Here is a 13946-nt window from a genome sequence, read left to right as displayed (position 1 = left end):
CGCATGTACTTTTATGATAGTACTCTGAATTTTGTTGGTGATATATGGAGCAAGTTCGTAGTGTTTTATAGCTGTACGAATTATTACAACTGAACCAGCATGGGCTGTTCCATCTGGATGGTTTGCGTAATAGACAGAGTAGTGTGGAATTTTTATAAAAGACCTCTCAGTTGTGTGACTCTCGGATATAAGTAGGATGTCTATTTTGTTTAATTTTAGAAATAGTATAATTTCTTGCACATGGTTTGTTAGACCATTTGCGTTCCACTCTGCTATTCTAAGTGAGTTAGCCATTACGACGTTCTATTTATCACTGTTGTAAGCATGCTTAGTATCATGCTGTTTTGGTTTATCAATTGTGCAAACATATTTTTAAATTCGTTGAGGAACTCTAAGTTTATTTGAAAGGTCTGAATTATTGTTGTTGTCTTGTGAAGAAGTATTAGTTGCTGCAACTTGAGCATATGTTACATGTGATTGGTGTATGTGGTGAGCATTAGTGTTATTATTATTTAGGCTTGCAACTCTAGGTATAGGAATGCTGCTTGTTATATTTTTGTTTTTCGAATTGACTAGGTCTTTATATATAGCACATCCTTTATAGTTTGCTGGATGATTGCCATTACATAAGGCACATGTTGCTGGTGTGTCGCGTGCTTTTTTGCAGGTTTTTGTGTCATGTGATCCTCCGCACTTAACACAGGCGAATGGCCTTAGGCAGTAACTTTTTGAATGCCCGTATTTTTGACACCTTGTGCATTGAACTATTGTATTTTTTATTCTAGGTGGTTCTACTGTTATTATGCAGTTTCGTAGGACTTGTAGGTTAAATATGTTTTTGTTGTTTTCGTTTGGCTCTATATCGACAAAGAATAAGGGCAATGGTTCTTTGGTAACTCTATGTCTAACATTAATTATGTTGCGAACTTTAAAACCCTTATTATTTAATTCATGCGAGATATCTGCTGTGGGTATTGAATGGTGTAATCCTCTTATGACAACTCTATAGGCCCTCTCTTGTTTCGGTTGGTAAGTGTGATGTACAATGTTTTCTTTTCTAAGGTGCTGTATGAGTGTCCTGTAGGTGTCTGAGTTTGTAGGGTTAATTTTTACTGTATTATTTGAAATGGTTTTGGTGTAATAGGTTTCTGCCGCAGTTGCAGTTGAAAGGTTTGCTATCATAGCACTATAGTCAGTAACTCCATAAATATAGATTGGTGGCGGTGAGGGATCTTTTTTGGTGATATTTGTGTTTTGTGTATTTGATAAATTGTCTGTTTGTTCATCTAGATTTTCTTTTGAGAGGGAATCAAATCTGTTTTGTGTTTGGATTTGGTTGGACTTTTCTGAAGTTGTTTGTCTTTTCATCCTTTATCTCTTATTGGCAACTTCTTGCCAAGGATGTTTATTTTGGTTTTCTGTTTCGTTAAGTTCTATGTCGCTATCGCTATCTGTGTAGTTATTGGTGTTTTGTGTTGATGAGAGTGAGCATTGAGGGTTTGTGGATAATGTTGTGTATTGTGACTGAATAGGGTTTTGAGTGTTTTGAATATTTTGTGCAGTTGATTGACTAGGTAATTGTACTTGGTTTGGTATAGCTATTTGGGTTGGAATAGGTATTTGGTTTGAGCATGACATTTGATTTGTTATCTGGTTAGATGGTGTTTGATTAAAATACAAAAATGGTACTTGCGGTTTTACTGCTGTTTGGTTTGACTGGTTCTGGTTATTTATTGTTGGGACATCCTGTATAGTATTCATTTGTTGATAAATTGGTTGGCCATTATTATCAAATCCTAATAAGTTCCCCGAAGGGAACATATTTCTTTTGTTTGTTTCACTAATCACTTGGTTTTTGTTACTTTTCACTTTAACAATTTTTTGATGCTGATAAGATAATTACTAGTTAATTAGGTAGTTTTACGATAAGGAAGTTCTCTAGCGCTTTTAATGACGGTACATGTTCACGCTTCGAGAATCAGATTGCTACTAACAAGGCAATGTGTGGCAAATATCAAAAACTGCAAATTGTATGGTGTTCCGAATGTTTTTGATGGGCAGCGAATGTGTTAAACAATAAAAGTAAAAAATAAAATTAGATTCTACCGTCTAGAGTTGATTTAATTTCTTTAAACTGAGTTTTAATTGATTAAAGAACGTGGGGCCAAAATGATCCCTTCCGGCTTTCTAGGTAGGTAGGTCCGGCTAAGCCAGACATTCTAGTGTTAAACAGATCGGTGCAGTTCGACCCTATACGCTTATATTGTATCTAAAACTACTAAGAGGCGTGCCTCATAGGATTTTGAATCAGCGTCCGATCGTCCGAAATTCTTGACAGGTTGAGGTTCCGAGCCCCGCATATTAGTCCCTTTTACGAAACCGTAATATGCTAGGCAAGGGATCTATGAGAGGCTTGCTTCACCGAGATACTCGCACGTGGACAACAAAGATCAGGGCCATACATATTTTTATTTTTTTCTCATAAAAGTTATTTAGCAAATTTCAAAAAGTTAAATTGTAAATTGTATTTAAAGAATTGATGATGGTATAGAGAAATAAGGTACATAAGGAAATAAGGAACAGTCGATTAATATACTGGTGAGGCACTGCCTCACCTGCCTCATAGGACAAGCCGCCACTGCATTTATGCACGCCTAAAAACGATCATTGAATGAGCTACTTACTCTACGAAGCATTTGTAAATTAACACATCGAAATACACTTCGTATTCTATTTTTCATTTCATCCCTTGTTGTTGGAGGTATTTTATAAACTTCATTATTAACGCAACCCCAAAAAAATCAGTCCAGTTTATTAAATTCTGGTGATTTGGGTGGCCGCGCTACTGTCCATTGAAAAATGAAAATATCTCGAAAACTAATAAATTTAGACATAGGGAATGTTATAAAAAAATTAAAGTACGGTAATGGTACTTTTCAATAGTGATATAAAATACAGGGTGTTCCATTTAAAATTACTGAGAAAATAATGTACTTGCGTTTTGACTCACCCTGTATTTGATATAAAGAAAATTAGCAATATCAATCATTCTTGAAAATTTTGACAATACTTAAAAAAATATGGCATTAATAAACCATTGCTATTTTGCTTACTTTTATTTATACACGGAGTTGAACTTGTTACGATTTTCATATAAAATTGGTTATAACTTTGTAAATACCCTGTATGACATAACAAACCTTTATATTTTTGTGATGAAGAAGTTAAAACGATTTCGAATATAAAATAAAATATAGGGTGTTCCATTTAAAAAAACATAAGTTTGGTCTGCCACTGTGTTATCGAACACCCTGCAACATTCTAACTAATTTTGTAATATGAAGCTCAAAGGTGGCTAAAATTTTTGTTATTAACTTTTATTGCTATCTATTACTATAGCGAAGCTATTGAGCTTTACCCCACTAATCAATCACCCTGTAGTGTAGGAAACAGAGGTTGAACCTCGCAAAATGGACATAAGTCCGGTTTTATTTTTTTTCTGGTATATCAAGGGGTGCTTATTATGGGACTAACTTTTTCTTAAAAAATTTCGCCCCGGAACCCCTTTTTCATCCCTTTAAAGGGGGTAATTTGTGGCTTTTGCGAAACGTAGCCCTTCCTGTACGTTGTGCAAAAGATTTACTTAGTAGTAAAATGAAGACGAGCATATTTCCTACTATGTATTTATTTCCCGACAGCATATGTCTATCACCCACCGTTTAGCGATGGAGGCGCCCCAAGTTTTTAAAAAAGATGTTTAAAAAAACATTTTTCCCTTACTGTAATGGAAATCAAGAAGAAACCCTGCGGCAATTAATCACAAATAAGTGGCTGACTTTTTGGTATAGCTTTAATTTAAGGGCAAATGCCCATTTTTTAATTACAGTAATGCTAGAGTAAAAAAACTTTCAGAGATTACCCATGTACAAGTATTATTTACAAATTTTGTATAATGCACCCCCATATTTTCCCCGGAACCACCCCAAAAAGAGGAGAATTAATAAAGAAAATAATTAAAAAATGATTTTGGGCCACCACTGTGGCTTTAGGGTTCAAAGAAAGTAAAATATGCATAGGTCATAATGTGTAGCAGACAGTGTATTCTTTTATTTTCCAAACGTTCCTTATCAATAAAATAAATAAGTGAAGAAAAAAAAACACAAAAACTGGAGCCAGCCAAAGCATTTCTGAGGTTTACGGCGCCACTGTGCCGTAACGGTTGCTTATACGAAAAAATGCATAGGACCTTATTTGTAGAGAAAATAGTGGTCTTTAATTCTGTATAAGTTTTGTTTCAAAACAATTCATAGGTAATGAGAAAATCGTAAAAACATGCTCTTCAAGGGATAGGGGTAGTTTCTGCAGTTTATTTTCAAGGATATGGGTAGTTTCCGCAGGGATATTGCAATAACCATATATATTTATGAAAAACACTGTTAATGGAACATATGCCCATATGGGTAAAAAAGCAAAAAAAAATTAATCCCCCATTTTATTTTTTTGTGGCTACAGGGGTTGCATCAAGAAATTGCTTTTGGTGTCCATGCATGGGTTATAATTATTACGTGCACAAAATTTTAAATGAAGCATTTTAATAAAAAACACGGTGTGTGAAGGATTCCAAGAAAATCACTTTATTTATTAATTCTCCTTATTTTGGGGTGGTTCCGGGGAAAAATGGAGGTGCATTTTACAGATTTGTAAATAACACCAGTACATGGATATTCGCTGAAAGTTTTTTTACTCTAGCATAAGCGATTCAGATGGTATAAAAAGGGGTTTTTTTTAAAATGTAACACCGTATAATTAAAAATGGGTAATTGCCATTAAATGAAACCTATACCAACAAATCAGCCAGATATGTGTGATTCATTACCGTAGGGTTTCTTCTTAATTTCCATTAAAGTTAAGGAAAATTTTTTTTTAAAACATCTTTTTTAAAATCTTGTCAACTTTGGGGCGCCACCCCCACTAAATGGTGGGTGATAGACATATGCTGTCGGGAAATAAATAGTAGGAAATATAGTCCTCTTCATTTTACTATTAAGTAAATTTTTTGCAAAACGTACAGGAAGGGCTACGTTTTGCAAAAACCACAAATTACCCCCTTTAAGGGATGAAAAGGGTGGTTCCGGGGCGAATTTTTTTAAGAAAAAGTTAGTCTCATAATAAGCACCCCTTGATATACCAGAAAAAAAAAATAAAACCGGACTTGTGTCCATTTTGCGAGGTTCAACCTCTGTTTCCTACACTATAAGGCTCTTAGAAATCGAATGCAAAAAGTTTCATTGTGATTCAACCAACTGCAACAATTGGTAGGATGCGAGCTTTTACTGCTTCCTTCATTACCTCGCCTAACTGTTGTTATTCAGATTGCCAACTATTTCTTAGTGCGTGGTTCTTTTTACAAAGAATTTATAGCACCAGTGTCATATTAATATAATGTTAGTCGTTAACAAGAGTTGTAAATGTTTGTTTTGTAAATTAACACACCGTGTTATTACCGAGTCGTGCTTGGTGAAAAATACTAAAATTATTTATGTAAAATAACAGATTGGAACTAAAAATATATACTAACAAAAGATTCGTTTACTGCATCAACAAACTGTTCGTTAGTTAATTTTAATAATCGCTTGGCGTCTTCAGGTGTAGTGGACCACACGATAGAGCTTTGGGAACTGTTGAGCTGAAAAGAAAAAATAAAATAATATTATACTCGTACTTTATTGTAACGTGTTTCTTGCAACACTTTTATATAAACAAACGAGTTAAGAATGCGACCATTACGGCAGTGGCGGATCTACAGAGGGGGGATAGGGGAAATCACCCCTCAAGAAGGTCCAAAATTCATTAACTTACAACATATGTAGACATACAAATTAAACCCAATAAACCAGCCAGTTAGGAAAATTAAGGGTAATGCACATAAGTTATTATTTATGTTTTTTATGAAGTTTGGGTTTATCTTTTTATGTCTTTTGGTTGGTGGTTCATTGGAAGTTCCCCCACCTCCAGAGGCAAGTTCTCCCCAGGCACATTTCTAGATCCGCCACTGGTTTATGGTGAGCAAACATCATTTGCTCGAAAAATTCGATTTTTCTGGAAATATGATAAAACACACTGAATTGATATATCATAAATATGCTTAAGGCCATCGGTACATATTTGCAAATATTTTACGACTATCCCTACTTTTTCTGTCTTTACACGGCAAATTACGTGTAGTAAAATTCTCATTGGTATGGATATGTAATACATGACAATGTCATCATGTAACTTTAAAGATGGCTTTTGAATGTTCTTGGATAACTGTTACTTGTATAATTAAAGGCCTTAATTATTAATTCAGTTAATTAATATGATTATTTCATTCATAGGAGATTCTGACCAATAGAAAGCTACAGAAATAAAAATTAAAGGTGATTATTTTTTGATGATTTTAACTTCCAATTGTATAGTAAGATATTTGATCACGTGTTTAATTCTGTCTAATCAGATTAAAATTATACTGAGAATTATCTACTGTAGAAAATTACCGATAGAATTTTTTTAAGTAGATTGTTTCTGTTTAATGGCAACCAGTTTCCTAGTTTTGACAACTGTCACATTTAAGAAAATATCCATAATATACGTATTAAAAAATAATCTTACGAATATCACACGACAGTAAGAATAAATAAGAAAATAATGCTTCATTTTTACTCAAATTTGTTGTCATTGAGAAATAGCCACTCGAGCCCTGCGCGGGCTGTCGTGTCTATTGCCAGACAACAAATTTTCGAAAAACTGTCGCATTATTTTCAATTTATTCTCACTCTCTTGTGATATTATACCCGATAATTTTTGATAATATCTCGTCATCAAGTATATTACGTCAGATGCCCTTCGTTGCTACGAAAAATACATTCAGTGACATTATTGACAATTACTGTTTTAAAAGTTATAAAAGTGATGACTTTCAACCGTCAAATATTTATAACAACTGTGTGTTTAACTGTAGTAATTTGTACTTACATAAATAAATTACAATAAAATTTTGGCTTTGAACAGTTTTACTCATGAAATAATCGCAGCAAATTGCACTCTATCTCTAAAATTATTATCGAATTGTTTCCCTCATGCCACTTTGACATTTCACTCCCCTTCGGGTCGTGAAATTAAAACTGTCAAAGTGTCACTCGGGAAAAATTCGATAATTTTAAAGCTCTTGTGCAATTACTACTGATAATTTTTTCACTAACTATGTATTCAGTGATTGTAATAATTTATCTACTGTACAACAAAAAGTAATAATCAATCGAGAAAAGAGGAAAAGTGATAAAGTGATTTTTTAATAATATATTGTTACTATGAAACGCTTACAATTTTGAACATCTTTAACAACAAAATATGTACTTCGATCACTGAATATATCCTGGTGTATTCTCTGCTTTGGATCTTCCATAAATAATAAACAATAAATAACTTTTTATTAAGTTCACGTCTTAAATCAATCATTTATCAAATACACTATCAATATTATTTAATCAACAACTCAAAATATTCCCGATGCCATGTCAAATATTTAAAATTGTCACTGATTGTCACTGTCTGACTGACAATATGCTGACAATATTCTATTCGACTGAGTGCGTTGTATGACAAAGATAGATTTGGAAAATATTACCACGGACATTGTGTTCATTTTTTTCGAATCCTGAAAAAACCAATAAATATTTTTGAAAAATTTAAACGCAGAATGAAAGACTAAATTATTAACGAGGGCCAAAAGTCCCTTAGAATAAATAAAAAGTTTATTTTGAATGAGATATTTGAAATTAAAAATCACACTAAAATTTATCTTAGTTTTTCACCCCTGTAACTTATTAAAATAAACATTATAGAAGTTCTCAGGGACTTTCGGCCCTCGCTATTAACGTACCTAATCTTTCATTCTGCGTTTAAATTTTTCAAAAATACTTTTATTAGTTTTCTCAGGATTCGAAAACGATGAATCCCATTTGAATAGCATTGGAGCAGAAACTTCGTAACCATCCCCTTAAGCCGAAAATTCAATTTTTCGACTTTGAGGTTAGGCGAAGCAATAAAGCACTAAAATCGGCCTTACCGATAGGGTACCTCCGAAAAAAAAAAGGACAAGACGGATCTTAATAATTCTTTTTGCATTCGATTCGTGAATGCGCCAGGAAATTTCGTGACCCCGAGCCATAATATAATATTGAAAAACTGCATACAAAAAATGCATTCTTAAAGTGCATCTCAAACAGACAATAAAAAATTTAGAACTCGTCAATTATCGGCAGAAATGAGTTCAATTTCGTTACTCTGGGGTTTTGGGGTCGCTGAAAACGAATATGACGTCGTAAGTGATCTCCGGCGTACCTGGTGCCCAGGGTACCTACTGTTTACCTCGTCATTAAAATTCATTAAAAAATTAGTCAAAAATCATTACTCGGGGGGTTTTTAGGGTCACTAACGACGAATACGACATCGGAAGTGATCTACGAAGTACCTGGTGCCCAGGGTACCTACTGTTTACCCCGTCTTGTGGAGTTTTCGGCAAAATATGTATTAAAAAATTAGTCAAAAATCATTACTTGGGGGTTTTTGGGGTCCCTAACGACGAATATGACATCGGAAGTGATCTCCGGAATATCTAGTGCCCAGGGTACCTCGTCTTCTGGAATTTTCTGCAAATTCATTAAAAAATTAGTCAAAAATCATTACTCGGGGGTTTTTTGGTCGCTGACGACGAATATGACATCGGAAGTGATCTACGGAATACCTGGTACCCAGGGTGTTTACCTCGTTTTCGGCAAATTCATTAAAAAATTAGTCAAAATTCATTACTCGGGGGGTTTTTAGGGTCACTAACGACGAATACGACATCGGAAGTGATCTAAGGGAGTACCTGGTGCCCAGGGTACCTACTGTTTACCCCGTCTTGTGGAGTTTTCGGCAAAAAATATATTAAAAAATTAGTCAAAAATCATTACTTGGGGGGTTTTGGGGTCCATAACGACGAATATGACATCGGAAGTGATCTCCGGAATATCTAGTGCCCAGGGTACCTCGTCTTCTGGAGTTTTCTGCAAATTCATTAAGAAATTAGTCAAAAATCATTACTCGGGGGTTTTTTGGTCGCTGACGACGAATATGACATCGGAAGTGATCTACGGAATACCTGGTACCCAGGGTGTTTACCTCGTTTTCGGCAAATTCATTAAAAAATTAGTCAAAATTCATTACTCGGGGGTTTTTGGGGTCTCTGACGACGAATATGACATCGGAAGTGATCTCCGGAGTATCTGATGCCCAGGGTACTTGCTGTTTACCTCGTCTTCCGAAGTTTTCGGCAAATTCATTAAAAAATTAGTCAAAATTCATTACTCGGGGGTTTTTAGGGTCACTAACGACGAATACGACATCGGAAGTGATCTAAGGGAGTACCTGGTGCCCAGGGTACCTACTGCTTACCCCGTCTTGTGGAGTTTTCGGCAAAAAATGTATTAAAAAATTAGTCAAAAATCATTACTTGGGGGGTTTTTGGGGTCCATAACGACGAATATGACATCGGAAGTGATCTCCGGAATATCTAGTGCCCAGGGTACCTCGTCTTCTGGAGTTTTCTGCAAATTCATTAAGAAATTAGTCAAAAATCATTACTCGGGGGTTTTTTGGTCGCTGACGACGAATATGACATCGGAAGTGATCTACGGAATACCTGGTACCCAGGGTGTTTACCTCGTTTTCGGCAAATTCATTAAAAAATTAGTCAAAATTCATTACTCGGGGGTTTTTGGGGTCTCTGACGACGAATATGACATCGGAAGTGATCTCCGGAGTATCTGATGCCCAGGGTACTTGCTGTTTACCTCGTCTTCCGAAGTTTTCGGCAAATTCATTAAAAAATTAGTCAAAAATCATTAGTCTCGAGATAAACAGTAGGTACCCTGGGCACCAGGTACTTCGTAGATCACTTCCGATGTCATATTCGTCGTCAGTGACCATAAAAAACCGCCTGAGTAATAACTTTTGAATAATTTTTTAATGAATTGGTCGAAAACTCCCGAAGACGAGGTAAACAGTAGGTACCCTGGGCACCAGGTATTCCTGAGATCACTTCCGATGTCATATTCGTCATTAACGACCCCAAAAAACCCCCGAGTAATGATTTTTGACTAGTTTTTTAATAACTTTTTTGCCGAGAACTCCACAATACGAGGTAAACAGTAGGTACCCTGGGCATCAGGTACTCCGTAGATCACTTCCGGTGTCATATTCGTCGTTAGTTACCCTAAAAACTCCCCGAATAATGATTTTGACCAATTTTTTAATGAATTTTAATGACGAGGTAAACAGTAGGTACCCTTGGCAGCAGGTACTCCGGAGATCACTTACGACGTCATATTCGTTTTCAGCGACCCCAAAAACCCCAGAGTAACAAAATTGAACTCATTTCCATCGATAATTGACGAGTTCTGAATTTTTTCTATTGTCTGTTTGAGATGCACTTAAAGAATGCATTTTTTGTATGCAGTTTTTCAATATTATATCATGGCTCCTGGTCACAAAGTTTCCTGGCGCATTCACGAATCGAATGCAAAAAGAATTATTAAGATCCGTCTTGTAATTTTTTTTTCGGAGGTTCAGTGCTTTATTACTTCCGACTAGGTCGATTATCTCGAAGTTGGTTCGATATATTATCGAAATGCCGTTTACAGATTTGAATTCAGGAGACAAAACTACATGAGAATTCATCGGTAGATCAACTCCAAATATTGCAGGGAACGCACAGACTTTGCGAATTTATAAACGAAAACAAAGTTTTCGTGGATAAATTTAACTAGACACACCCATATATATTGATGTGATCTTGATTATTGATATGAGATAATATTTTTATATGTCATTTAATTTAATCAATGCATTAATAATACTAAGTATTCTAAGTATTTCTCAATGGTTCCTAATCGGGATAGGAAAGAAAAGAGTAAAATAATAACACATATGGGTTACAATTGTAATCAAAATATTGTTTATTTTATTTAAATGGCAATCACTGCTTAATATTTGCTATATCTTATTATTCTTAAACATAACATTTACACATGGGAATCTTATTTCCTTTTGGTTTCCAATTGAAAGTTTTTATTAACATTTAACTATTATGATTTATTAGCAACAATTCTATTTAAGTTTGATGAAGCTTTTCTGATATTATTGATTATGTTTCTTCAATTTTAAATGTGGTATTTAATACGAAAAACCCATACATTCATGTCCAAACAAATGAGACTGACCTTTTTCTGGTGAACTGAGAATGTCTTCACACAAGACCCGTTTCCTGCTATCCTTGGCTGCAATCAAAACCTCGTCCTGGCTTCCAGTAATGTTCTCCTTTGAAACTAGCTCGTATAGCTCTCGTTTCCTGCTTCTGTCGCGATGCTGTGTTCTACCTTTTTCGAAACTGCAATCAGCTACCGGGAACTCTTGGCTCAAGGAGGTTCTTTTACTCTCAACCTGGCCTACCTCTCGTTCCACGATAGATACTCCACACTCACGGAACTACACCGGCTTTCTCACTCTCCGTACACTACCGTCTACTACTGGACTTCACTTCTCGACAGCTCAAAACATTCTGATCTCTATTTGTCATTCATTCCCCTACTTTCTAAATATCCCTTCCAGATTCACAAATCAAACTTCCACCACCAACTCTCATTCGCAGTATTCCTCAAAACCAATTTTTAATCTTTCTAAATATGCTTAATGGATTTCAAAAGAAAAATAGTTAATTCCCATTCTAAAATTACTTTCTACTAATTACAAAATTTAATGATCTATTATCTACTTCAACTGAGTCTTATTTAGCATAAGCTAATGATCGAACCTTCCGCGAACTACGAAAATGACCTATTATCGATTTCACTTGAGTTTTATTTAGCATAGGCTAATGATCGAACCTTCCGCGAACAACGATAATGGTACGCGCAATTCACTTTGTTTGTTCTAAGCGCATTGTCCCGAGTTTCGTTTAATCACTTCTTAAAATTAAATATAACAATTTGTTGTATACAGGTTGTTCTAAATTTATATGCCCGTGGTTGAGAAAATTGAAAATATTTTATATTAAATTGAATTCTGTTTATAATTATCAAAATTTAATTTTCATATCAAATAGAAATATAACAAATCCCCGCCTTGTATTCGATAAAATTTATCTGCAATTTTAAATAAATTTTCTCGAGGCAAAACCAACTCCCTGTATATTTCCTTACTTTAATCTACGTCTTATACCCCTTCTTCTTGTATTACTCTAATTAGTCCCACCTGTAGAGTAATTGTTTCCTTATTTTCAGTGTCCTCATCCTGTGTTAGAGTGTCGGCTATTATGTTGTCTTTCCCTTTTTCCCATATCAATCTTCTGTCTTTTTCCTCAGATTTTTCACATACTTTTACCGTGCATTCTGCATCCTCGTTTTCATATGCCTCCTCTTCAAATGCCACTGTTTCGATTATATCTTTTTCGCTTTCATTTGTTAGCTTTCTTTCTTCTTCTCCTGAGCTCATCTCTTCTTTTGAGGAATCCCAGTTTTCTTTTGCTTTTGATACTCTCAATTTTTCTTCTTCTGGGCTCAACTCTTCTTTTGAGGAGCCACAGGTTTCATTTTCTTTTGTCTTTTTCTGACTTTTTCTCCCTTTTCTTCTTTGTCCTTGCTTCGTTGCCAAATTCATTTCCACTGTTTGTTCTTTACCTGATTCGTCCGTATTTTGTTTCTCCTGTTCCTTGTCCTGTTCTTCTTCTTTTTCTTCTGTTAGATTCATCGTATTATTTTTAAAATCTATCACTACATGTTTTTCTGCCAATTCGTCAACTCCTACTATCATGTCATGTGACATGTTTGGCATTATTACACATTGTAGTGCATACATCTTCTTACCCAGTCGTACCATTACTCGTATGCCTTCATTTATAGTTGCCAATGTCCGTTTGTTTGCGCCCACTAAATTTACCCTAGGTATTTTGTAAATTAAATTTGTTAAGTTAACTTCTTCTATTAGTTTTCTGTTGACCAATGTTATTTCAGATCCAGTGTCTATCATAATTTTAATTGGTTTCTCGTTGATAAATCCATCCACAAATTTTAAATTAACTCCATTTTTCTTTTCGTTGTTCCTTGCCAATTTAATAAACTCCTTGGGGTTACAAAAGATTCCTGTTTGATTTTTGGTTTTTAGTGAGCGCCGTCGTGAAAAAACGCCGGTTGCTCATCGTTGTTTATATTTTCGTCATAATGTCTCTCTCCGTCATATTCATCTGTCTGGGTATTATTTACTTCTCTTCTATTTTCTCTTGGTCTGTCGGATCTGTTTCGGTTTTCTCGATATCCCTGTTCATTTTGTCTACCATTATTTCTGTTTTCTTGATTTGAGCGTGTGATGTTTCTATTCTGGTATTCTCGATTTCTGTCCTCATTCCATTGCCTATTTCTTTGTTCATAATTTCCTCTTCCGTTGTCTCTATTTTCGTTTTCCCTTCTGGGATTAAAATCTCGTCTTGTATAGTCCCTCCTATTTTGATTTCTATCTCTGTAATCCTGTGTTTCTCGGGGCCTGTAATCTTCTCGCGACCTTCTTGATTTTCTTTCTCTTAAACGTGATTCTCTTATTTGTAGGAATTGGCATAAACTATCTATGTCTTTGTAGTTTTGCAATGTGATATGGTCTTCCAGCGTTTCTTCGAAATGTCTTGCAATCAGTTCGACTAATTGTTCCGATGAGTAATTATATTGTAGATGTTTTGCGTTATAGTAAATTTGTAATGCATATGTCCTTTCTGATATACCCATCCTATCATTGTATTTCCCATTTTGCAATTCCTTGTTAATTTCCAATTGTTGGACTTTTCCCCAGAAATAATTCAAAAATTTTTGTTCAAATTG

At 34.9% G+C, this 13946-nt stretch overlaps 1 protein-coding gene across 1 annotated transcript in view; it reads right to left on the bottom strand.

Moving 5' to 3' along the window:
* The window catches only part of LOC114333072 (ubiquinone biosynthesis monooxygenase COQ6, mitochondrial), a 111852-nt gene that overhangs the window by 84518 nt on the left and 13388 nt on the right, over positions 1 to 13946 (bottom strand). The window contains exon 3 of the mRNA XM_028282897.2: positions 5579 to 5686. Coding sequence (XP_028138698.2) covers positions 5579 to 5686 — 108 coding nt within the window. The remainder of the gene's footprint in view (positions 1 to 5578; positions 5687 to 13946) is intronic.

Source organism: Diabrotica virgifera, chromosome 6 (genome assembly GCF_917563875.1).
Source record: "Diabrotica virgifera virgifera chromosome 6, PGI_DIABVI_V3a".
Taxonomy (NCBI): Eukaryota; Metazoa; Arthropoda; class Insecta; order Coleoptera; family Chrysomelidae; genus Diabrotica; species Diabrotica virgifera.
This window is presented reverse-complemented; position numbering and strand designations above follow the sequence as displayed.